The 26,400-nt window shown below is 41.1% G+C and overlaps 1 protein-coding gene across 2 annotated transcripts in view; it reads right to left on the bottom strand.

Annotated features, from left to right (window-relative positions):
* Window positions 1-2,262: 2,262 nt before the first annotated feature.
* FAM47E (family with sequence similarity 47 member E) overlaps window positions 2,263-26,400 on the bottom strand; it is a 36,965-nt gene continuing 12,827 nt past the window's right edge. Inside the window, exons 4-8 of one of the 2 annotated variants that reach the window (XM_060654832.3) lie at window positions 25,908-26,058; window positions 22,973-23,155; window positions 16,638-16,793; window positions 5,541-5,618; window positions 2,263-2,651 (exon numbers count right to left, since the gene is read on the bottom strand). In XM_060654832.3, the coding sequence (XP_060510815.3) occupies window positions 2,616-2,651; window positions 5,541-5,618; window positions 16,638-16,793; window positions 22,973-23,155; window positions 25,908-26,058 (604 nt within the window). In that variant the 3' untranslated portion in view covers window positions 2,263-2,615. Of the gene's footprint in view, window positions 2,652-5,402; window positions 5,619-16,637; window positions 16,794-22,972; window positions 23,156-25,907; window positions 26,059-26,400 lie in introns of those variants that run through there. The other variant, XM_060654831.3, reaches the window with a different exon arrangement.

Here is a 26,400-nt window from a genome sequence, read left to right as displayed (position 1 = left end):
GATATTCACCAAAATTCTGGGAGGCAGTTCTGTTATTACTGCTATTATCCCTATGTTAGCTGAGAAAACTGACATGGAGAGAGGATGAGCAGTTTGCCCTCTAGTCATCGAGCTCATAAGTAGCAGAGCTTGGCGTGAACCCAGGCCCTCTGGCTCCAAAGTCCACATGTTTAATTACCAAATTATATTGCTTCTCACGATCACGTGGAAGTTTTCTGTATGGGATTGGGCTCGAGCAGAAATTGAAGACACAACAAATTGCATGGAGTGCCCAGTCCTCTCACACGGCCACTCTTCCTCAGCCTACACATCTGACTAGGGATGTTCTCTGAGATCAGGTCTCTGAACAGACAACCTGCACAATACGATCACAGCAGCCACAAGTGGACGCCACAACACTAAAGCCCAGCTCAAGGCTGGCCCTGAAGAACAACTGGGGAGAATTTTCCAGTAGGGCGAATTCTTAGGATTTCATCTTGTTGATCACATTGTCTGAAAGGAGAAATGGCCTGAGGTGCACATGTCACCTATACTAGTCAGTAGCTGAGGATTTAGCTCAGCAGCCAGACTCGGAAGGATCACAGATGCAAGGCTGATGGTGACAAAGATGCTTGGGAGAAGAGGTAGTCAGGGGATCTCTGAGAACGGATCCTCTGGAGTATGAGGATATTTGGTTCTTCGTGAATACCCACCAAAGGTCTCCACTGTAGAGGAAGTGCTCAATAATCAGGTGAAAAGGCTTACCTAGCCTTGGATGTCAGCCCACTTCTTTCCCCAGGCACTCCAACGTTGCCTGGTGATCTCATGAACAATGTGGGCATAGAGGCAGAAATGCAGACTATACGTGGGTTTCAGCAACTTGGACTTTCCCCTCACCAAGGCTGATCTGGCTTCTGCTCCTGTTGAATATTTAGTTGTCCGGCAATTAAAACTAAACCTGAGTGCCTGATATAAATTAGGCATGAATGTAACAAAGCCAGGAGCAGTGTGGCCAGAAAAAGAAGTAGATTCTCTCCAGACCACCACTGCCAACACCACTTCTTACTCAGCACCTGACTGTCAGATCCCAGCACTGATTGCCCAAATCCTGCCCCAGCCTGTCTCATCGAACCAGATTCCTCCTCCACTGGGCGTGCGGGAGGAGCAGCTGTCCTTCTGTTGCTCTTGTGGGCTACCATACATGTGGGCATGTGTGATGAGTTGAAAACATCCAGGAAGTCTGAGAAAAGTGGCCTAACTGGAATAGCTACGTTTTCTGATTTGGATTTGTTTTCCTGTGTAACCAACCTCTGCCCACACCAACACTGATAGATGTACTGAATGTTTATTCACTGCCATGGAATTCTACCCAACACTGGTTCTCACTAAGTAACTAATTTTACAGGAGTGGGCTGAAACTGTGGGGTTCATGCTTCTATCATGTACTCCGTCACCCTAAACTCTGGCTTCACAGAGGGCATGGCAAAGACTCATTTTATGGCACAATTGCTATGTAGTCAGTACAACATACAGATGATTGAGATGAAATCAGGACAGTCCCTAAGGATGAAAGGTCATCACCCAAAAACTTTATATTTGAAGACAGATTCAGTAACTCAGAAAACTTTGGGACTCAATATGCTTTTAATAAATTCCCTTTTTGATTAAATTTTACACAGTGGGTTTCATAGAGAAAGATCTAGAAGGATATGTTCCAATGAGTTAAGAGTGGTTATTGTTGACTCTACAGGAATTAGTCACATTTTCAATATTATTTTTGTTAGTTTACTTTTTCTGATTTTCCTAACAGGAGCATTAACATTTTTAACAAAAAATAATTTTTGGAAAATTAACTTAAAAATCTATATCATTCTGAGGGGCGCCTGGGTGGTTCAATCGGTTAAGCATCCAACTCTAGATTTTTGCTCAAGTCATAATTTCACAGTTTGTGAGATCAAGCCCCATGCTGGGCTCTGCACTGGCAGTGAAGAGCCTGCTTGGGATTCTCTCCCTCTCCCACTTCCCCTCCTTCATGCATGTGCGCGCTCTCTCTCTCTCTCTCAAAATAAATAAATAAACATTTTTAAATTAAAAAATAGAAATATATATCATCTTGAGTCACCATTAAACTTTATGACTTATGACATTTATTATCAAGACTAACATGTCTTAGTCTTTAGTTCAAAATTAAAGAAAATAATATTCTAAAGAAAGAATAAAGGAGGTGTTCACTCAAAACCAAGGAAAATAATACTATTGGAAAATGCAAGAGAGTAATTCTGCTTTTATTATGGTTTTATACGTTTTTTACAAATAGCTGATATAACTATGTTATATTGACAATGCCACAAAAATATGAGAAGACTATATGTGAATATTGATCTCACAGTTGATATGATACATAAGATACTGATTAACAGAAGCAGAGAGCCATTGTGAAATGTTTGTATTAGGTATGAAATTATGAACGTTGCCAAGTCAAAGTTGTACAACCACGGAACACTCATAAATTGTATTTAAGGTTTAAAAATGAGGTAGAGAAATAGCCAAGTATGTAGTAAATAAAATTGGTCTAATCATCCTCCCAAGATTCTTCTATGCTTGAGTTATTTTATAGAAGTCTTATTACACTCACATTAACATTCCTTCCTGATGTACATCTTCTCAAGGAACTTTAAAAAAAAAAAACACAAAAGATGAGTAAACCTTCATTAGATTGGAAAACAAAAATTGTACAGTCCTGCCCACAGCCACTACCATACACAAATTCACAATCTCACACTCGGACCTATATCCTTCTGGTACTCAAAATCTCATGTTGGTAATTGGCCACGAGAGATGTGGGACTTTGGAAGGTAGTTTCACAGCATCAGAAATACCTAGATCTAATTCCCATTTGTTCTCTGCCCGAGTCCAGCCCAGCTCAGCTCAAGCTCAACAAAGCCTTGTGCTGCTCATCCCTTCTATTAAAAACCCGGGACCCATCTGTGTAGCAGACAGAATGAAGCCAAGAGTAATGAATAGAGTGGACAATCCAGCAGCAGATGCTGGAATGTGTGTAAAGCACCTGTGTTCATGTAACATATGAATGTGTATGTACAATGTACATAGACCTTATGGGAGTAAAAAGGGAATATTTATGTATATATGACATACATATGTGAAATATATGTATGACATATTTATGAAATAGATACAGTAAAATATATTCCCTCCTCTCTTTTAGTTGAAATTATATTGATAAAATAGATGATATGGGATGTAAGAATAAAGGAAGAAGATATATTCCAGGGTTTTGAATGACAGGGGTTCTCAGAGGACTCAGCTGTGGTCAGGGGCATCATCTATCTTTAGTTAATGCAGCTAAAAGAGTATAGTCAACTTTGCCCAAAGTTGAACTAAATATTCATCAACAAAATGAATAGAACCAAAAGGGGACAGATCAAAATGAAAAAAAAACTTCTGAGTTCTGCCACTAAAAATATTATGACAGAACTGAGTTATTATAACAGCAAACAAGGATTACATATATATATACATATATATACATATTTACATATATATATACATATATATACATATTTACATATATATATACATATATATACATATATAAGGATTATATATGTATATATATATAAAAACAAGGATTATATATAATCTTTGGCAAGAGGAATATATATGTGTGTGAGTATACACACACATCACATTTATATATATATCACATAATTATCATATATATATCACATAATTATACTTGTGCTTAAGTGCATTTATATATGTTATAAAATCTATAATATGTGCAATTATGTTATCATATAAAATATTATCAACATATTGTATATTTCACACATGTAAGTATGCAAATGTACATTTATGTGACCCTCACATACAGATTAGGCAGTTATAAGTACATAAATGTATATAAGTATGGTAAATATATCTCACAAGCCTCTTATTGATGCTCAAAGCTAAAGGAGATATTTCATCCAGTTTTTTTTTTAACTTTTATTTATTTTTGAGAGACAGAGAGAGATAGAGCATGAGTGAGAGGGGCAGAGAGAGAGGGAGACACAGAATCTGAAGCAGGCTCCAGGCTCTGAGCTGTCAGCACAGAGCCCAACATGGGGCTCGAACCCACAGACTGTGAGATCAGGACTTGAGCCAAAGTCAGATGCTTAACCGACTGAGCCACCCAGGCACCCCTCATCCCAGTTCTGTAATGGAGTCTTTTCACCCTTCTCTCCTCACACTCTAGACTTCCCCTCACATTTAACTTTGAAACCAGTCTGCATCTGAGTTTTGTCAATATATTTATTTGCCAGTAAGTATAAGCTATTGTTAGTTGTATCATTCATGGGAAAAAAGAAATCCAGTGTCCCATCTCCCAACCTTCTGACCATCTTGGCTGCATGGCTTCCTAAAGACTCATGGGATGTGCACACAGAGGGCCCTGAATAAACACATGACTTAACAGCTATGACTTTGGCAGCATGACTAGCTGTTTTCTTGCTGTGGTGACAGGGCTGGTCTGGACACAGAACTCTGGGCTCTGAGGCCCTTCTGCTAAAAATGGTCCACTCTGCCAACCTCCCACCCCACCCGTGTTGCAACTGGCCTTCCAAAGGTGGCCGCTCCAAGTGGGAGGCAGCTGGGGCTAGCTTTACAAGTTAAAAGAGGAGAAACTAGATGAGGGGTGAGAGAAAGTGGGAAAAATACAAAGATATTGGTGGGCCCCTGGGAAGTGAACATTTGTCCTAGTCTGTTTCCACACAAGGCTGACCCACACAGGCTAATTCCTATTGTGAATCTCAGCTCCATTTTGTCCTGACCCGAGCCATAGCTCTCTGTCCTTAGATGTGGAAGTAAAAGACACTCAAAGACTTCCTAGTGACTTCAGAGTGTTTGAGTAACAGAGTTTGCAAGATACATGCCCTGCACATAGACCCCTTCCACTTTGCCCCCGTTAAGGCCAAACTCCAGACAGGTGAGTCGGCAGGAAGACAGCACCTCTGACAGCAGAAACCAAATAGGTAGAATAAAAAAAGCAAAAGCCAAATCCTATCTCTGGGCCTTTGTCTAGGGAAAAGCATGCCCTTCCTTCCAGGAACCTGAGTCCTGGTATGAGAAGTACTAATGACCCTTGAACATTGCTACAGGGGTTGGGGGCACCAACCCCCCACTCAGCTGAAACTTCGTGTATAAGCTTTGACTCCCCAAAGACTTTACCAATAGCTTACTGTTGACCAGAAGCCTTACTGATAACATAAACAGTTGATTAACATAGATTTTGTGTATTATATTTATTATAGACTGTCTTCTTACATTAAAGTAAGCTAAAGAAAAAATGTTATTAAGAAACTCATAAGGAAGAGAAAATATGTTTACAGTAACATACTACATTTATCAAAAAAAAAAAAAATTCACGTGTAAGTAGACCACAGTTTAAGCCTATGTCGTTCAAGACTCAACCATATTTTGCTTTGGAGAGGGTGCTGACTCTGCCCTATCAACAACCGGGAGCCCCTCAGCAAGCCTTTCTGAAATGACCCTTTACTCACACTCGGCATCCTGTAGCCCCTGCTTAGAATGAAATCCTTAAAGGCAATTGTTCCATGAAGGTCTGCAAGTAACTCCCCCTAAAAGAGGAATCACATGTAAAAAAAAAAAAAAAAAAAAAAGTCAGCTGTCAGAAGCTTGATTTCATTCTTGTCCTAATTAAAAGCATTTAAGCTCTTTATGAAGTACCTTATTTTAAATCACTTCCTCCTCATCTGGGAGTGTATGTGTGGATAATGTTCTCAAATCAGTGAATATAAAGGCTTTCAAAAGATGTCCAACTTTCTCTCCTTTCTCTACCATTGTATTAAAGATAAGCAATACAGTTTAGCAATTAGACAATTATTAAGTCAAGATGTCTGGAATCTAACCTTTTTGAGATTAATAAGTATGATACTGTGATTTTTATTTTTATCTTTTTTTAATGTTCATTTATTTATTTTGAGAGAGAGAGCACGTGGATAAGCAGCAGAGGGGCAGAGAGAGAGAGAGAGAGAGAGAATCCCAAGCAGTCTCTGTGCTGTTAGCACAGAGACTGATGTGGGGCTCCATCCCACGAACCATGAGATTGTGACCTGAGCTGAAATCAAGAGTTAGACGCTTAACCAACTGAGCCACCCAGGCACAATACTGTGATTTTCTTTTCTTTTTTTTATTATGATTTTTAAAATTTTTTTTTAAATTTACATCCACATTAGTTAGCATATAGTGCAATAATGATTTCAGAAGTAGATTCCAGTGATCCATCCCTTATGTATAATACCCAATGCTCATCCCAACAAGGGTCTTCTCTAATGCCCTTTACCCATTTGCCCATCCCCCCACCCACAACCCCTCCAGCAACCCTCAGTTTGTTCTCTGTATTTAAGAGTGTCTTATGTTTTGCGTCTCTCCTTGATTTTGTATTATTTTTACTTCCTTTCCCTTATGTTTACCTGTTTTGTATCTTAAATTCCTCATATGAGTGAAGTCATATATTTGTATTTCTCTGACTGACTTCGCTTAGCATAATACCCTCAAGTTCTATCCACGTAGTTGCAAATGGCAAGATTTCATTCTTTTTGATAGCTGAGTACTACTCCATTGGACAATATTGTGATTTTTAATAAGAAATATATCTGGTCTTCTTCCCATTCCCGGCACAGAGCTCCTAAAACCATGGCAATTTCCAACTAATAAGAGCCACAAAGATGAAAGGAGAATTTTGTGTTCTTCACAACTAGCCCCTTTTAGTCACAACAGAGTTTATTTTGATGAAGTGATTTTTGGAAAGTCCCTCAATAGCCACAGGATGGGGTCAGGTTGCCAGAGGAAACAACCACGTATTGGAACTTTTGACTCCACCCTGAAATCTCTGGCTGAATTAATCACTGGTGACCAATGATTGAAACAACCATTCCTACTTATGAAAGCCTCCATAAAAACCCAAAAGGATAGGGTTCAGAGAACTTCCAGCCTGGTGAGCATGTGGAGATTTCAGGAGGGTGGTGTGCCTGGCTAGGGCACAGAAGCTCTGCACCCTTTTTCATATACCTCGCTCTGTGCATCTGGCTATTCTTGAGTTATATCCTTTTATAATAAAGCCATAATCTGGTAAGTTGTTTTCCTAAGTTTTCGAGCAGATGATAGAACCTGAGGAGGAGGTGTGGGGGAATCCCAGCTGAATGGTCAGAAGCACAGGTGATAATCTCAATTTGTGATTGTGAGGGCAGTGTTGCGAGACTGAGCCCTTAACCTGTGGGGTCTGATGCAAACTCCAGGTAGAGTGTCGGAAATGAGTTAAGTTGGAGGACACCCAGCTGATGTCTGGTGAATCAGAGAATTGCTTGGGGGTGAGGGGGGAAACTGGATACATTTGGTGACCAGAACTGAGAGTAGTAGAGGAAGAAACAGGAGTGTTTTTCCCACAGGACAAATAGCCACAATTTTTAGATGTTAAAAAAGAACAACAGCCCCAACAAGGAGTCACTTCTGTTAAGCCCCACCCAGATTTAACACCTAACCTAACTGCCATTTCAGCCTCTCCCAGGAGTGGGATTTTAAGCCAGTCAGTCTGGAATTTTCTGATGAGCACTAGTGAGGTACTCTGCATAAGGACCCCAGCCCCTCCCTCTAAGGAAGGTGACCTTACCTAAAACAATCCTTTCTTTTCTTTTGCTAATAACTTCCTTATCCTGCCCTATTTCTGCCTATAGAAGCCTTCCATTTTGTGCAAGTCCTTGGAGCACACTTCTGTCTGTTAGATGGGATGCTGCCCAATTCATGGATCACTGAATAAAGGCAATTAGATCTTCAAATTAACTTGGTTGAATTTTTGTTCTCTGACGGTTTGGTGGCAGCAGGGGGACCAAAGGAGACTTCCGGTGGCTTTGGGGAACAACAAGAAACAGACGTGGTGCCTGAGAACACTTCATTCTCTTGCTGCTTCTGAGGGCCATTGGTCACTTGGTTTCAGTTCTGAGCTCCGCTCCCTGCATCAAGCTGGTGACCTAACTGGCTTTCCACATTTCCCTTCCACTGGAAAGCCCCGCCCTTGGTTCTATCACCAGATCCATGTTGGGAACCGCTTGGTGGCAGCTATAGTTCCCCATTTGTTTGGGATCAGTCCACAGTCCCTATACTTTCAGGTCTGCTGGTTCAATCCTTTTTCTAATCTCCAGATTCCACACAGGGAACTCTAGTGGTTATGGGTCAGAGTTGGACTGGGTCCAACTTCAAAACCAGACTGGGTCTGATTTGGGATTGGACTGGGTCCAATTTCAGCTGCTCTGGGCCTGACTTGGGCTGGATGGGTCCAGGGGGAGGCCTCAGGTATTAAGTATTAAATAAGGGCTAGTTGCTAATAATAATCTCAGAAGCTGAGCGGAAAAGATTGGTGGGGTGGGGTTGAGCATTTAAAGGTTGTTACAGTGCTTGCCACTTTAAGAGGACTTCTGTGATAGGCAATCTGAGTATCAATTTAGCTCCAAGAAACCCAAAGACCTGCTAGCTAAAAGAAACGGGATCCTTTATATCCAGAGATCCACCTCCCCACATGCTTGTCTATTTTAATGTCTGAGAACTATGGTCCCAGAGACTGCAGATATCTAGCAAAATGGCAAAATTTTACTAAAAATAACCTAGAGTAACAATGGCCATTATGGGGAACATTCCAATTAGACAAGATCACTTATTTTGAAAATGCTCTTGAGAGGGGTGCCTGGGTGGGTCAGTTGGTTAAGCATCCAACTCTTGATTTTGGCTCAGGTCATGATCTCATGACCCTGAGATCAAGCCCTGCTGCATCAGGCTCTGTACTTACAGTATGGGGCCTGCTTGGGATTTTCTCTCTCCCTCTCCCTCTGCCCCTCCCCCATTCATGCTCTCCCTCCCCCCCCCTCTCTCTCAAAATAAATAAACATTTTTTAAAAAGGGAAAAAAGCACTTGAGGGCAAGAGGGTCCAAGTTGAACACACAGAATGGGATGCTTACTTTAGTTGGTATGCAGACGTCTCCACAAGGTTTGAAGATTCCAAAATAGCCTCATTAAAAGACTTGGTTACAAAAAGCCAGTGAAAAATTAAAGACACTAGAGGTACAGAAAACAAAAGACCACAGGACTGATGTAACTCCTACTGCTCCCCCATCCTTTTTCACCTGACAACTCATGTTTTACTAATCCTCTGTCTGAACACCCTTTCCACTCTTAAGAGACTATTGGACAGTTACCAGTTACCTTTTAAAATAAAACTACCGGGGGGGGGGGGGGGGGCCTGAGTGGCTCAGTCAGTTAAGGGACCAACTCTTGATCTCGGCTCAGGTCATGATTTCACAGGTGGAGCCCCACATCAGGCTCCACAATGACAGCTTAGAGCCTGCTTGGGATTCTCTCTCTCCCTCTCTCTCTGCCCCTCTCCTGCACATTCTCTCCGGCTGTCTGGCTCTCTCTATCTCTCTAAGTAAATAATACACTTTAAAAAATAAATAAAATTAAAATAAAATAAAACTACCAAGGTTGCAAACGAATTTCTCAGTTATCTTTTATCTCTTGGTCAACGACTGAACATTTAATGGCTGTAATTAAAGAAATTCCTAAATCTAGGGAGAAAGCCTGGAAGTTTTTTGAAGAATCTGAGTCCTTATCAGTGCCTATGACACCAAGATGCCAGGTCTTTATCAGCATGTAAACATGTGAAGCCCAAAAATGGATGCAGTCAGCAAGACAGCAAAACCCTATGGATGATATTCAAGCTCTTTGGTCTTCAACATCTCAGGGATTAGAAAAAGCTCACAAAATAGCAGCTGAGCTGTTACACATTCCTAGGTATAACTAAGCCTCTCCCTAAATCACCTCAATAACCATTAAAGCCTGAGGCGTCAAACCCATAGAAGACCTAATTGCTCAGGGTTAATCATTCCCTGTACCAGTTCCTGCAACAGCTGCCCAGTCTTGCCAGTCTAGAAACCTAATGGACCGGGATATTGATTTTTTTCCAGGATTTGAGACCTATTAATAAGACATTTATTCCCCATCTCCCAGTCATTCCAAACCTGAACACCCCTTTGTCACAAGTTCTACCAGACTCAAAATGGTCCACTACCATGGACCTCTGTTTAGCCTTTTTCAACATCCTTGGAGACCCCAGTAACCACTATCTATTTGCCTTACTTGGAACTATCAACACTATACCTGGACAATCATGCCTCAAGAGTTCATTGAGGCTCTTTCTCACCTCTCTAGAGCACTTCACCCAGGGTTAAGCACACTCCAGTTCCAAGGGAAATCAACCCTTTTACAATATATAGAAGACCTCTTGCTATGCTCGGCTACTAAAGAGGAATCCATAAAAGATTCCATTTATTTGCTACAGCAGTTAGCTGAAAAGAGACACAAAGTCTCTAAGAAAAAATTATAATTATCTCTAGACATTGTTCATTACCTGGGTCATTATCTAAGCCCTGGAGGAATTCAGCTGTCTCCCAAAAGAATTAAGTTGATCCAGGAATTTCTGTCAACTAGGTGACAGGTTTGTGGATTACTAGGCTTGGCTCGCTACTGCAGCCTATGGACTCCTAAATTTTCTCTATTAGCTATCCAACTCTAGGGACTGACTAAAATTTCAGTCCCTGAACACTTTCCTTGGGAAGACAAACAGGAACAGACTTTTAGGAGACTAAAGCAAGAGCCTTAAGAACTGCCTGCCCTGGGGCCACCTAACTATCCAGAACCTTTCACCTTATTTGTGCAGGAAAGGGATAATCAAGCCCTGGGAATGCTCACACAAGAGCATGGTAATAAACGTAGACCTATTGCCTCGTACAGTACACAACCTGATTGAATTGCTCATGCCTATGTAGCCATCTTAAGGCTACAGTCATAGTTGCAAAGTAAGTATAACCCTCATCAGATCTGACCCTAGGAAATGATGTTTCCTTGCAAACTTCACCCACTGTCCAAAGTCTACTTAACTCAGAATTGACAACATTTCTTGCAAGTAGACTAACTTCCTATGAGATCCTTCTGCTTTCACCAATCTGTGTCTTAAACTTTGCAACACCTTTAGGGTGCCTGGGTGACTCAGTTAGTTAAGCATCCAACTCTTGATTTTGGCTCAGATAGTGATCTCGCAGTTCATGGGATCAAGCTCCACGTCAGGCTCTGTGCTATCAACACAGAGCTTGGGATTATCCCTTTTTCTCTTCCCCTTTCCCACTTGCACTCTCTTTCTCTCTCAAAATAAATAAATAAACTTAAAAAAAAACTATTAAACTTTGCAACACCCTTAATCCTGCTATGTTACTACCTCTATCTGAAGGAGGCAAATCCATGACTACAGGGTACTAATGTCCCATTTTGTGATACCATGTCCTTATGGATGAGATACTCCTTTACTCCTGATCTAACCTTTGTGATGGGTCATACTGTAGAAATGAAAAAAAATGGATTTCTAGGCTGGCTGTGCTCTTACTACCGAACATGACCTACTCGAAAGAGGAAATATTTCATAAGCTACATCCATGCAACAAGCAGAGCTCCACGCCCTTTCCAGAGCATGCCAATTATCAGAAGGACAAACTTAAAATACTGATAGCCAGTATGCCTTGGGGGTCGTCCATGATTCAGGCATATTACAGAAAAAAAGGGGCTTTCTTATGTCCTCTGGGACTCAGTCAAAAATGGACAAGTAAATGATCTTCTTACTGCTATCCTCTCACCTCCTGAAATTGCTGTAATCAAAATTGAGGCTCATACTGAAAGACTGAACCTGAGTGTCAGGCAAATGCCCCAGCTGACTTTCATGCAGAGGCAACAGCAAAAAAATCTATAAATATTGTGGCACATATGGATGAAATCCATTCTGCTTCTGCAAAAAAACAAAAAAAACAAACAAAAAAAAAAACAAAAAACGACCCCTCATTGACAGATTTTGCCATCCTAATGTCCTTGTAACATGGCAATAGTCTGCTCTGGAGTCAGAAATTAAGATGGGTAAGCAAGGGCTGTAAATTAAATGAACAGTTGGGGCCACAGGAAAACCAAGACAGCTGCTTGGCTCTTCCTGGATCCCTGACAAACCCCACTTTTTGGTTTTTGCATTACTAAACCCACCACTGGGCATTTAAGATGAACTCAAATTATGAATTGACATTGGGGGAGAGACTTCTATAAAATTGCAAAAAGAGTCTGCAGCAATCTGACCTGCCAAGTCCATAATCCTAGAAAAACTATTTTTGTCTTCAAAGACCTCAGACCTCCTCCCTCTGGACCCTTTGAACAGCTGCAGCTGGACTTCATTAAACTGCCACTTCATGTGGGTTTCAGTATGTTCTTGTCACTGCACTTGTGTGTTGTAGATTCCTTGAAGCCTTCCCTTGCTGCAAGGGTGATGCCCTCACAGTACAAAGACACTGTCAGAGAATTTGTTTCCCATTGGGGGATAGCTTCCACAATCTCCAGTGATCAAGTACCCATTGCCAAGTACCCATTTGACTTGACATATCATGTGAGGCTTAATGAAAACCTTGCTGACTTTTTGGAATTATCATTGTCTTTATCACCCTGACTCATCAGGCAAGGTTGGGAGAACTAATGGGATCCCCAAACTTAAAATTTCTAAACTGGCTGAAATCACTGGGCTCCCCTGGCTGACGGTATTGCCTTTGGTCTTCCTGACTGTTTGCAGCACCCCCTTTGGGAAACATAAACTCACTCCTCAGGATCTGGTCACCAGCAGACCAATGTCTTATACAACCTTCGGCTGATCCCTTGTTGTCTCATGCTAGTATGACCAGCTACTGTCTTTACTGTCTGATGCTTAAGCCTATCATCAACAGACTAAAGAAGACTTCCCTAATCCCAATTCAAGGGATCCTGTTGGTCAGTCTAGAGCCTGGTGATTGGGTACTCTAGAAGCATCATCAGAGGAAGACAACCCTTGAGCCCCATTAGAAGGGATCTTACCAAGCACTCCAGACCACTGACACTACTACAAAACTAGAGGGCATTGAGCCCTGGACACACATCTCACAGCTAAAGAAACCTCCACTTGAAATCTGGTCCTGTACAGATGCTGGAGACCTTCGAGTCACATTGATGAGAAAGAGAAGTATCTGGCACCAAAGTAGACTGCTTCTACCCAAAACACTGGGTAGTCAACATTTCATAATTTGACTAAACATGAAACCCCTTCTTCTTCTATTTCTTTTCATTACTCTAACATTGGCCAGGAAAGATAATTCTATCATCTGTCTCTCCCAGTCCATTGCTAAGGGAGGCAAACTTTCAGATTTGTCAAACTGGATTTGTCATCATGCAAGAGACAAGAGACCCACTGGTCCTCCCTGTGACTAATTTCTCTTATATTCCCAATGTCACCACAAACTACAGTCGACCCCTGCTCAGAAGTAGACACATTTATCTATGTGAATCTTCATACATTTGCACCCCCACATTCCCATGATTATCAAGATCAGATCTGCCCCCACTCACCAAGAGATCTCAGCAGCAGCATCCATCTTTGTAAGGCACTTAGGATGACTTTTTATTTCAGGCTAGGTGATTCTCTTCCCATATGCACTAAAAACCTGACTGACCTCTGGTTTAGGAACAAATACAAATCAGACTATGACCAGAGACTTCTCCTTAACTCTTGGGGACATTGCAGATTCCATTGCTAAGACACGAGCTGCCCAGGAAAGATCCGTAGACTCTCTGGCCAAAGTCGTTCTTGATAACAGGATTAGCTTTTAGCTGAGCCAGGAGGTGTCTGTGCTGTGGCCAACACCACATGCTGTACCTGGATTAACACTTCTTGGGAAGCTGAAACTCAGTTACATAACATCACCGAGCAAGCCACTTGGCTTCAAAGGGTGACTCTTACTGCTGGGTCATTCTCCGTTCTCCGATTAGTTGGGTCTCAGGAACCATGGCTCCAAAGAGCACTCCAAACAGTGGGAATTAGCCTGCTTAGAATTTTCATAACAATCCCCCTGGTGTGTTCCAGTCTCTCAAAAACTCCAAATGCATGTTTATAGCTGCTAATCACCAAGCAAATGATCTCCTTAAGGCTGGAACATCAAAAAAGGGACAAAGAGAATGACTGACTAAAAAATTGTGAGCCTGAAGTCATGACCTGTAAATGCCACAGAGATTCATGAAAAAAACAGGATCCACAAAAGCTTTGAGAACTACAGAGCACTAGCTGAGATTGGCACTAATACCTTATATTTTGATCACACCTCTCAGTTCAGCTGACAGTTTCATGAAAAGGAAGGGCATTGTTAAAAAGAAACAAATGGAGGGGTGTCTTGGTGGCTCAAACGTCCCACTCTTGATCTTGGCTCAGGTCACGATCTCACCATTTGTGAGACTGAGCCCTGCTTTGGGCTCTGCACTGACAGAGTGTGGGATTCTCTCTCTCCCTCTCTCCCTGCCCCTCCCCTCCCTGCTCACTTGTGCTCTCTCTCTCTCTCTCTCTCTCTCCCTCTCAAAATAAATAAATAAACTTAAAAAGAAAAAGAAGCAAACGGAGTCACTTACGTTAAGTGCCACCAAGATTTAATACCTAATCTAATTGCAGTTTCAGCTCCCCCAGGAGTGGAATTTTAAACCCATTAGTCTGGAATTTCCAGATCAGCACTAGTGATGTACTCTGCATAGGACCCCGTGCTTCCACCTTAGAAAGGAGACCTTGCCGGAACAATCTTTTCTTTTGCTGATAATTTCCTTGACCCAGCCCATTTCTGCCTATAAAAGCCTTCCATTTTATACAGCTCTTTGGAGCACCCTTCTATTTGTTAGGTGGGATGCTGCCCAATTCACAAGTCATTGACTAGAGCCAATCACACCTGTAAATTCACTTGATTGACTTAAACTTCAAAGGGCATGATAATCAGAAAAGATTGGATGCAGTCCCAACATCTTTGGGGCATTCACATATCTTTTTGGTTTTACCTTTCATTTATTTGAATTTGAAAATTGGATGGATAAGTTTATGTTATTGTAATTCAGTTCTTTAAAACCATTTCACCTTCCAAAGGAACTCTGTCAAGAACATACCAAAGTCATGTGTTCCCAGCAAGATAGCCAAGTCCTCATAGTGACTGTCCCCTCCCAACATCCTGTCACTCCTGTGTCTTGTGAATTGGGATGCTATAGTCAAGTGGCACCAACTAAAGTTAACAGGGAAATTCAATCTTCAGGAAGTACAAAAGTGTGATTTATAAACATCATTAGAGAACAATCCCATTGTTTTGACTCCTCCCTATGTCTAAGCTGCCTGGTAAACAATCTTTTACTGTAATATATAACTGAGTTTCCAAAATTTAAACATTACTTCTTTTTCATGAACTGACTGTCACCGTTGTGGCAAACATCTTTACTCGTGTTCACCATCAAAATGGAATAATTTTGCAAAATTCCTTACGCCTTTAAGAATTAGTCTTTAAGAACATATTTCTAAAAAGAGAGCTTATAGACACCTTAAAACAAAAGTTTTGCATCTATTTTTGTTTTGCAATATTTGATTCATTGAGAATTATTCATTTATTCATTATTCATGTTTTGTTATTGTTTAAAGTGCAACTGAAATAGTTTTGTGTTATGTATTAAATTCACATGAACTTAGATACTTTGCTCAAAGACCATATGCCAAGAAATTCTACTGAACATTATTTACATTACTTTTTGGCTTCTGTAAGCATCTTGTGCTCATAAATTTGTGTCATGCCTTACATCTGAAAAATAAGAATTTCATATACACTACTAGAAAAGATAAAAGTGACCATCCTTCCTGCCTCAGCTTTCCAATCTAAAGGAAGCAATCGGTGAGTGATTACTGAATGAATGAGTCAGCACATCTGTATGGCATTTTGTTTTGAAGTGTTTTCACATCATTATCTGGGGAAAGTTTTGGACCTGTCGTAAAAGAGAAGGGGTCACAAATATTCTTATCAGAGTTCTATTCAGGTGTCATGTCACTATTTCCAAATTTCCAGGACTACAATGAGTATCTTCTGTCTGTGAGGCATGTACACAAGGCTGGGCAGGCACAGAGTTTATTTGCAGTAAAATTAGAGCACATACTTGTTATGTGTGTCTGTTGCTTTGCAATATCAATTGGTGCTTATTAACCTTTACCCCTTTTCTCCTAGACAGGTCCTGCAACTCTGGGAATTGCATAAAGAAGCTTCCTCAATGCAGTTTTGAACTCTTTAACAGGCACCCACTGCTGACATAAAAACCAGCTTCACATGTATCTACTCAAAGAGAACCCATGACGTTATATCCACTCTGAGTACTGGGGTGGTCCTACCAGGTCACACCACCCTTTGAACAGCCAATTTATCCATAGAATCCATTGTTCCAAGAATGCTAGGTATATGATGAATGGTTGCCCCATCTTTTGAGACATTGTGTCTACCATAAAGCCAGGAGATTTCAAGTCTTACTTACTACACATATAATGTGTATATGTGTAACCTCATAGAATGGCTTGGCTTTCTCATTGCCGAGTTCAATACGCAAGCAGTAAGACCTTCTGGAACCTCTGTTCCACCCAGAACTCTAACTTCACCATGAGATGGCAATCGGATGATCAAATCTCAGCACATACACGTACCCGTTCCTGCAGCTCCTTTTTAAAATTCTCATCTTGAGCTTTACATGAGACCATAGGGTCAACCAAAGGTTCATCTGCTCTTTGCTTTTTCCACAACTTGGTGTTCAGGTACCAGGCTCCATACTTCATCTTCACATACTTTGGTTTATAAGAATTCTACAGAAAATAACATAATTCCCAACTTCATTAGGTTTTTTTATGTTTGTCACTTCAATAAGTCTAAGATTTAGCTTATGAAAGCAGAAGGATTTTTTTAAGTTTATTTAGTTTGAGAGAGAAAGAGCGGGGGTGGGGGGTGGAGGCAAAAAGAGGGAGAGAGAGAATCCCAAGCAGGTTCCTTGCTGTCAGCACAAAGCCTGACATGGGGCTCGATCTCATAAATCATGAGATCATGACCTGAGCAGAAATCAAGAATCAGACGCTTAATGGACTGAGCCACTCAGGTGCCCTGAAAGCAGTAGCATTTATATTTAGCTTATGATTGATCCTTGCTTTATTTTTTTTTACAGAAACTTTATGAAGTTTCTGTATGCTTTGACTTACAAAGATATCATGAAAGTTTCATAATTGAGAAAATAATGTAATGGTTAAGCATGGCCTTTGCATTTAGACAAACCCGGGTTTAAATCCAGCCTCCCCTACTTAGTAGCTATGAGTCTGTGGGCAAATTAGTTAATTCTCCATCTGCAGAATGGAGACAATAGTATCCATCCATAGGGTTGTAGGAAACATTAAAGGAGAAAGTTATGTAAAGCAGCTAGAAATCATATAAAAATCACATATTTCACTGAAGGGGTAATGACCTTAAACAATACTTAGTCAACCAAAATAATGAGTTATAGACTTACTATGCGCCCAGCACCATGCTTAACCTTATAAATGCTATACTACTTTTCATCAAAATGCTATCCAACAACAGCAACAACAATAACAAAATTGCTATCTAACACCAATCTCTTGCCTCTGATTGGAAGAGAGAAAGAGGAGGGAGAATAGATGTCATTCCTTTCTTTCTCCCTTTCCTCAGTAGTGTAGGAAGGATGTAAAGAGATCTGTTGGATCATAGCCTGACAGTGTAGATGTAATACCCACAATGTCTCATAACAAAAAGGGGTTTAACTCTTGAGCAAGGCAAATATGAAACCACCAAGATTCTGCTCCTCTCTATTCTCACTCACATTTATTTATTTTTTTTTTTTTTTAATTTTTTTTTCAACGTTTTTTATTTATTTTTGGGACAGAGAGAGACAGAGCATGAACGGGGGAGGGGCAGAGAGAGAGGGAGACACAGAATCGGAAACAGGCTCCAGGCTCCGAGCCATCAGCCCAGAGCCTGACGCGGGGCTCGAACTCACGGACCGCGAGATCGTGACCTGGCTGAAGTCGGACGCTTAACCGACTGCGCCACCCAGGCGCCCCGTCACTCACATTTAAACCTGAGGCACAGGGGCGCCTGGGTGGCTCAGTTGGTTAAGCATCCAACTTCAGCTCAGGTCATGATCTCGCGGTCTTTGAGTTCAAGCCCCGCGTCAGGCTCCGTGCTGACAGCTCAGAGCCTGGAGCCTGCTTCGGATTCTGTGTCTCCCTCTCTGCCCCTCCTCTGCTCATACTCTGCCTCTCTCTCTCTCTCTCTCTCTCTCAAAAATAAATAAACATTTTTAAAAAATGTAAAAAACCTGAGGCACAATGTGTGGGTCATTCTAGTGTCAGGTCAGATCGTCTTTCTGAAGCAGAGAGGATGGGACAGTGCAGAGGGAGGGGAAATCCCTTCTCAGAGCTGGATTCAGCACTTTGATCCCTCCGTTTCAAGCATACTGTTGAAAAATTGCAACCACCTCACAACACTCCTTGTCTCCCTTCCCTGTGTCATTTCTCTTCACAGTACAGATCATCATTTCATATGCTATATATTCTTCTCATTGCTTGTCTCACCTCTCATCTTTCAAAATGTAAGCCTCAGAGATTCTTTGCAGATACAACCCCCTGGGCATCTAGAGCAATACTTATGACATAATAGGTGCTCAACAAATATTTGTGTTTTTTTTTTATTTTTTTAACGTTTATTTATTTTTTGAGAGACAGAGACAGAGCATGAGCTGGGGAGGAGACAGAGATGGGGGGAGGGGGGAGCGGGGAGTCACAAATTCTGAAGCAGGCTCCAGGCTCCGAGCTGTCAGCACAGAGCCTGACCTGGGGCTTGAATTCATGATCCACGAGATCATGACCTTAGCTAAAGTCAGACGCCTGACTGAGCCACCCAGGCACCCCATTATTTGTTGAATGAAAATTGGGTTGCTCAAGTTTGGCATCATTGACACTTTGAGCTGGATAGTCCTTTGTTGGGGGGTTGGGGAGGGGGCTGTCCTGTGCATTGTAGGAACTTCAGCAGCCTCTCTGACCTCTCCTCACTAGATGCCAGTAGCACTGCCTCCCCCAAATTGTGACAACGAAAAATATCATCTGCAGACATGGCCAAATAACCCCAGGTGGGAAGGGGGGCAAAATCACCCTCAATTGAGAATCACTGAATAAACGGAAGGCAGGAAGGAGAGAGAAGAAAAACATTAAAAGGAGGGGATGAAATCTATAGTACAGATATGAGTTCTGAAATATGTTATGCTGTTGGGTGACTGGTAATCATTCAAGACTCAGCACAAACGTGATTTCTTCTGGGAGGCTTTAACTGAATCCCCCCCTCAGCCCGTGCTTGGTGGAATTGATTACTTCTTCCCATGTCTTCTATGAACCATGACCGCATGCCATGACAGTTCATCATTTGCCTGTTGACCCAACGAAGCTGTAAGTTCCTTAAGTGCAGGAAACAGGCCTTCATGTCAGCTTCGTTTGTCCCCAGCACTTCTTGGCACACGGCAGTGGATACTCAGAAATGTTTGTTGAAGGACTGTACAGACAAATGGGTGGATTAACATCCGGGGGAAAGGGAGATGCGGAATAGAGGCACAGACTGCTGTGAGAGATCAGAAGTAAGAATAAAGTAATGTCAACCTGAAAAATCTCCAGAGAAAATCTGGCATATGACCTGTGTCTAAAGGAAGATATAAGAAAGTGGACGTGAAAGAGGGGCACTTCAGACAGAGAATACTGTGAGCAAAAGTAAGGTAGTGGGAAAGCTCAGAGTTTTAAAGACCAAAGAGGAGTGTAACAGGCCTGAGAGTATGTGGGGTAAAAAACAAAAACAAAAACAAAAACATGGGGATTTCCACTTCTGGGAGAGGGACCAGATTTACCCCTCTACGTGCAACTACTGGAAAACAGGAATAAATATAAATATGAATATAAATGTAAAAGCTTATAAGACACTAGACATCAAAGAGCAAGGGCAGGGATCCCTGACAGACAAGAAACAAACAAGGTAAGTCCCACAATTGTCCCAGCTCACTGTGTTGAGTGACTTTCCAGGCCACTGCACAGACAGACGCTCAGAGTTGAGAAGACAGAATTGAGTCCAGACCAAGGCAGTTACATTTTGCAGCAGAGGAACAGAATGTGAGAACTGCATAGAGAGAGAACTCCAGAGGTTTGTAGAGGGTCTCCCTCAGCACATGTAGGGGAGGAAACGACCTGAGCACAGGGACAGAACCAACCAAAAGGATTAGAAGAAACAGTGCCCGACATGTACACAGAGCCAGGGACCGTTCCCTGGCCTGTTCCCTTCTGAGAAACCTAAAGATTCACAGGACGCTGGGTAGAAGAGACTGAAGGGTCTTCCCGCAATTGTAGAGAATTAGCTACGGACTGAACATCACTTCAACCCTTCCTAACAAAATTTAAAAGCCAAGACCCAAAAGGATCAAACTTTTCCAAATAACTTTAGCCACATCCCAGAGCAAAACTCAAGTTTATAATAAAAATACCCTGCCCAAATAAGGTAAAATCCACAATGTCTGGCATCTACTAAAAAATCACCAGGCATACAGAGAGGCAAGAAAACATGATCCACAACGAAGAGATAAATCAATTCATGGCAACTCACATAGAACTGATGCAGATGTTAGAAGTGGCAGACAAGATCAAAAACAGTTATTATAACTGCATTCCTCATGTGTAAGATTAAGGAGAGATGTGGAAATGGTTTTTTAAACACTCAAGTCAAATTTCTTGAAATGAAAATTATAATGTATGAGATGAAAAACACACTAGACAGGATCAGTGGCTGATTAGACATTGCAGAAAGAACAGATTAGAACATTTAAAGACAGCAGTAGCAACAGAGAAAAAGAAGAATCAAAACTGAACAGAAAAAGAAAAGCTTCACAGAGCAGCTGAGTTGGGAGACCACTCCATGCAGCCTAATTACACGTAATTGGAGTCTTTGGAGGGGGCAGGGGAGGGGCTGAGACAAAAAAATGTTTGAAGGAATAATGGTCAAGATGTCTCCAAATTTGATGAAAAGTATAAACCCATGGATCAAAGAGGTCAACAAACCCCAAGCACAAGAAATATATACCAAGGTGTATATAATAATCACATCACCCACCACCAGTGGCAAAGAGAACATCTTTAAAGTCGCCACAGAACACACATCCAGAAAAACAAAGACAAGGAGGGCATCAGGTTTCTCACCAGAAACAATACAACCAAGACAGCAGAACACCATCTTTAAGGTACCAAAAAATAAATAAATAAATAAAAAACTGTGAACCGAGCATTCTATACCCACAAAAACATCTTTCAGAAGGAAGGCAGAATAAGGATATTTTCAGACATACAAAAGCTGAAGGATTCAATCACCAGCAGATCGACACTGGAAGCAGTGTTAAAGGAGGCCCTCCAGGCGGAAGGAAAGTGATACCATATGGAAACGTATTTGAACTTTTACATAGTGACCCTCTGTCTGCCAGTCAAAAGTTCAATTTTGGCAATAACCACCACGGTTTATAGAGCCGTGGTTGTGCAACTATTGTACATACAGGGAATTGAGCAATTTGATTCAGCACAGATTCAGGACAAGCTGTGGTTCAGACCTCAGGTGTGATGGACATGATTTGCCTGTCCAGCATCACTTTGCATTTTACCTTTTAGAAAGATGAGGTTGGGGTGGGGGGGGGGGGTGCTTGGGTGGCGCAGTTGGTTAAGTGTCCAGCTCTTGGTTCTGGCTCAGGTCATGATCTCATGGTTCATGAGTTCAAGCCCCTCATCTGACTCCACACTGTCAGTGCTTTGGACTGCTTAGGATTCTCTCTCTCTCTCTCTCTCTCTCTGCCCCTCTCCTGTTTGTGCTCATGCTCTCTCTCTCTCTCTCCCTTTCTCTCTCTCTCTCTCAAAAAAAAAAATAGAAATATGAGGGGGAAATGGCCCCTCTCCTGTTTGTGCTCATGCTCTCTCTCTCTCCCTTTCTCTCTCTCTCTCTCAAAAAAAAAATAGAAAGATGAGGGGGAAATGGGAAATTTAAAGTGCTGATATTAGTGCTGGAATGCATAGTTTTCATAAACCTTATACAACAGAACCAAGGATGGAAAACATCACCTTTGTAAAAACAGATCAGCTGACTGTATTCAAATATAAAGGACAAAGTTAATATGTTTATACGTTAGAAATATAGCTTCAAAGATTACATGTAAAAGACAGCGGGAAATTGGAGATAATATATTCTTTTTCACTTTCAGAGAAAGGAGCTTCTCCACTCTCACCACCACCCCCACCACCACTTAGGTACTTAAATCTATTGTTGCACTGATACAATTTGATACGTGTGTATATGTATTTTCAGCTGTACATTGTGTAGAAAACTAGAAAAGAACTTGAGTCCATACTTCTTCCCTTAGGAACACAGAATGTTTTTTCTCCTCTGTTTCCTTCTATCTTCTCGGGCAAGAGGTATTGAAGAACTGAGCCATTTGTTAATAATCAGGCAAACATATGGTCAAGAGTAATGGTTTGTGGTCATTAAGACTCTCCCCAAAATTCAAGAATTCTTTACACAGAATAAACAACTTTCATGATCATTAATGGCAGCATTCAACTCTTGGATTAATAAACATTCATATATATTCCCATCAACTGTTAGGATTTCAACATATAAAACACAACAAGAGAGAGGATGTCAACCTATAAACACATAGAAATAACAATGATTATTCAGTTATTAACAATAATGCTGAATGGCATGCCTTGTTTGTATAAATGGCTTTATTATATATATTAAATATTCATTGATTTAACAAATACTTATTAAACACCAAAAAAAAAAAAAAATTCAAGAATCCTACTCAAAAAAGCCAATGCCCTGCTGAACTACCAGAAATCAAGAACATTTAAGGTTTTAATTCAACTGCGTTTTCTTGATTTTTAGACTTCTCCTCATTGGCAATTACCTGCAGTTTCTGGTGTTTCTGCTCATAGTCTAGTTTCTGGAAAAATCGTGGCTCCCCCAGTTTCTTTAGCTCCAGAGGAACCTGGTGGAGTCTCATTGTGTGGAGCACATCATGGCTTGGTTTGCTCCAGTAGTCAATGTCAAACTGTTTCAGGATGAACTCTTCATCAATGTTTGAACTTCCCTGGAAGAATATCACATTGCATGAATCAAGGACAAATGGTGAAATTCTTCTTTAATCTAAGGGAGGCATTTGACTATGGCTAGAGAAGAGGTAGCTTGGAAGAGAGGTAGAAAATGCTCAGTCAGCATTTACCAGAGACAAGAACTTCTGGGACTCCGGAAGGCTTTGTCAGTGCATTAAGAGACAACTTAGGGGGCACCTGGGTGGCTTGGTCGGTTAAGCGTCCGACTTCGGCTCAGGTCATGATCTCACGGTCCGTGAGTTCGAGCCCCGCGTTGGGCTCTGTGCTGACAGCTCGGAGCCTGCAGCCTGTTTCGGATTCTGTGTCTCCCTCTCTCTCTGCCCCTCCCCTGTTCATGCTCTGTCTCTCTCTGTCTCAAAAATAAATAAATGTTAAAAAAAAATTTTTTTTAAATAAATAAAAAAAGAAAAGAGACAACTTAGCACCAGCCAGCATGAGTCCCTGAGCTGAGAAAAATTCAGTCGGTTTAATCATAAGCAGACTTCTGAGTGCATAAAGATGTGATATGCACACACACACACACACACACACACACACTGAAATAGTACTCAGCCATAAAAAAGAATGAGATCTTGCCATTGGTGACAACATCAATGGATCCAGAAGGTATTGTGCCAAATGAATTGAGACAAACAGAGAAAGACATATGATTTCACCTATGTGTGGAATCTAAAAAGCAACACAAATGAACAAATGAGAAAACAGAAAGTGACCCATAAATAGAGAACAAATCCGTGGTTGTCAGAGGGAGGGTGTGGGGGAATAGGCGAAATGGGTGAAGGGGACTGGGAAGTACAGCTTTCTAGTTATGGAAGGAATAAGTCATGGGGATAAAAGCTACAATATAGGAATATAATCAGTAGTATTGTAGTAGCATTTTATGGTGACAGATGGTAACTACACTTGTGATGAACATAGCCAAATGTATAGAACTGGCAAATCACTATGTTGTACACCTGAAACTGAAATCAGATAAATGGATTCAGATAGAGGAGAGCAGCCAAGAGACAGAGAGAACGCCTAACAACGTTTTAGCACCTAGATCCAGCTATACCTGAAACTCCCTGGATGGTTCCCTTTCTACCTTAATCCAGTCTGAACTATATTTCAGTCACCTGCCAATGAAATAGTCCTAAATAATACACTGACTAAAACTGATTAATGTTGTAAAAAAGGGAAGGAAGATTGCAAATCCTAGAAGGTCTTAAATCCAGTAAAAACCTAAGGAATCTATATCTACAGGGACTCAGGAACACAACCAAATAAGTAGGTTCTTAGAAGGAGGGAAAGAAAAGACTTTAATAACTAAGTCAAAAATCCATTTATGTCAGAAATACCTTTTGTGAAGGTTGTAGTTAAGCATAACTGCCCAAGTACTTAAATATAACAGAAAAACGAGTTGAAGAAGGAGTGAAGGACAGAAAGAAAGAAAGACATTGAAATAGAAAATAAAGATATGAAACAACAGAGTAGGGGAAATGAATAGTTATTAGCCAAAGTATACAAACTTTCAGTTATAAGATGAGTAGTTCTTGGAATCTAAGTTACAGCGTGGTGACTATAATTAACAATATTGTATTTAGGCTTGAAAGTTACCAAGAGAGTAGATCTTAAATGTTCTCACTGCACTCAAAAAAAGGTAATTATATGAGGAGATGGATGTATTAACTAACCCTATTGTGGCAATCATTTTGCAATATGTGTGTGTGTGTGTGTGTGTGTGTGTGTGTAAAATTATCACATTGTACACCTTAAACTTACATAATGTTATATGTCAGTTATATCTCAATAAAGATGGCAAAGAAAGAGAGCCACTAAAAAGAAAAAAAGAAACAACAGCAATGTGACATATAAACAATAAACATTTGAATAGGCTGCAAGTTTGCAAACTTTCCAGAAACATCATCTACAGGACACATTTCTATTACAAATGGTGACAGAGTCATAAAGATTCCTTTATGACTTTGATTATTTATCATATGTGAACACTGTTTTTTAGTAATAGTAACTCTGAGCTTGACTTTAATGTTTATTTTTGAGAGACAGATAGCAAGCAACAGAGGGGCAGAGAGAGACGGAACACAGAATCTGAAGCAGGTTCCAGGCTCTGAGCTGTCAGCACAGAGCCCGACGCGGGGCTCGAACTCACGAATCGTGAGATCATGATCTGAGCCGAAGTCAGACACTTAACTAACTGAGCCACCCAGACGTCCTGTGAGCTTGACTTTAAAAAGTAGGCTGTAACCAGGTGCCTGGGTGTCTCAGGCTGTTAAGCATCAGACTCATGATTTTGGCTCAGGTCATGATCTCATGGGTTGGTGAGTTCAAGCCCTGCATCGGGCTCCATGCTGCCAGTGTAGAGCCTGCTTGGGATTCTCTCTCCTTCTCTTTCTGCACCTCCCAGACTCAAGCTCTCTTTCTCTCTCTCTCTCTCTCTCTCTCTCAAAATAAATAAACTTAAAAAATAACAGTAGGTTGATGGGCGCCTGGGCGGCTCAGTCGGTTGAGCATCTGACTTCAGCTCAAGTCATGATCTCACAGTACGTGAGTCGAGCCCTGTGTCGGGCTCTGTGCTGACAGCTCGGAGCCTGGAGCCTGTTTCGGATTCTGTGTCTCCCTCTCTCTCTGACCCTCCCCCGTTCATGCTCTGTCTCTCTCCGTCTCAAAAATAAACATTAAAAAATTAAAAAAAAAAATAAAAGTAGGTTGTAAATCCTACTACTAACTTACAAAAGAAGTAGCCCAGTTGCAGAAGTCACTAACTCCTTTGCGTACATTTTCATGAAGAAGAGGACCATCTTGGTGTAGCAAATCTGTTTCACTTGGCTTCTTTTCTTTAAAAAGCCATTGACCTGGATGCGACCCAGGAGTCTTCTTGGGACTAAGGACAGTGAGATCACCAAAGAATCGCAACATGAGACACCATGAATCCAAATAGATTTCAAACACTATCTTGAGGGAAGAAGATGATAATGCAAGCATTTCAAACAGTCTCTCACAAGCTCACTAGGTCTACGTTAATTTTCCAAAAACCACATCCTCATTATCAGTATCATAAAGGCAAGTATATCATGATTAGTTACAATAATTAAAATGTATGCAGCATTTTACCATTATAAGTTGATTTTTTGAAACTATGAGTGCCATTTATTAAGACATGTGCCAGGTAAAAGCCCAAATTACTGTGCTTGGAGACAGCCAAAGCCAGGAGATATCCTTGACT

This window comes from Panthera onca, chromosome B1 (assembly GCF_046562875.1).
Source record: "Panthera onca isolate mPanOnc1 chromosome B1, mPanOnc1 haplotype 2, whole genome shotgun sequence".
Lineage (NCBI taxonomy): Eukaryota > Metazoa > Chordata > Mammalia > Carnivora > Felidae > Panthera > Panthera onca.
This window is presented reverse-complemented; position numbering and strand designations above follow the sequence as displayed.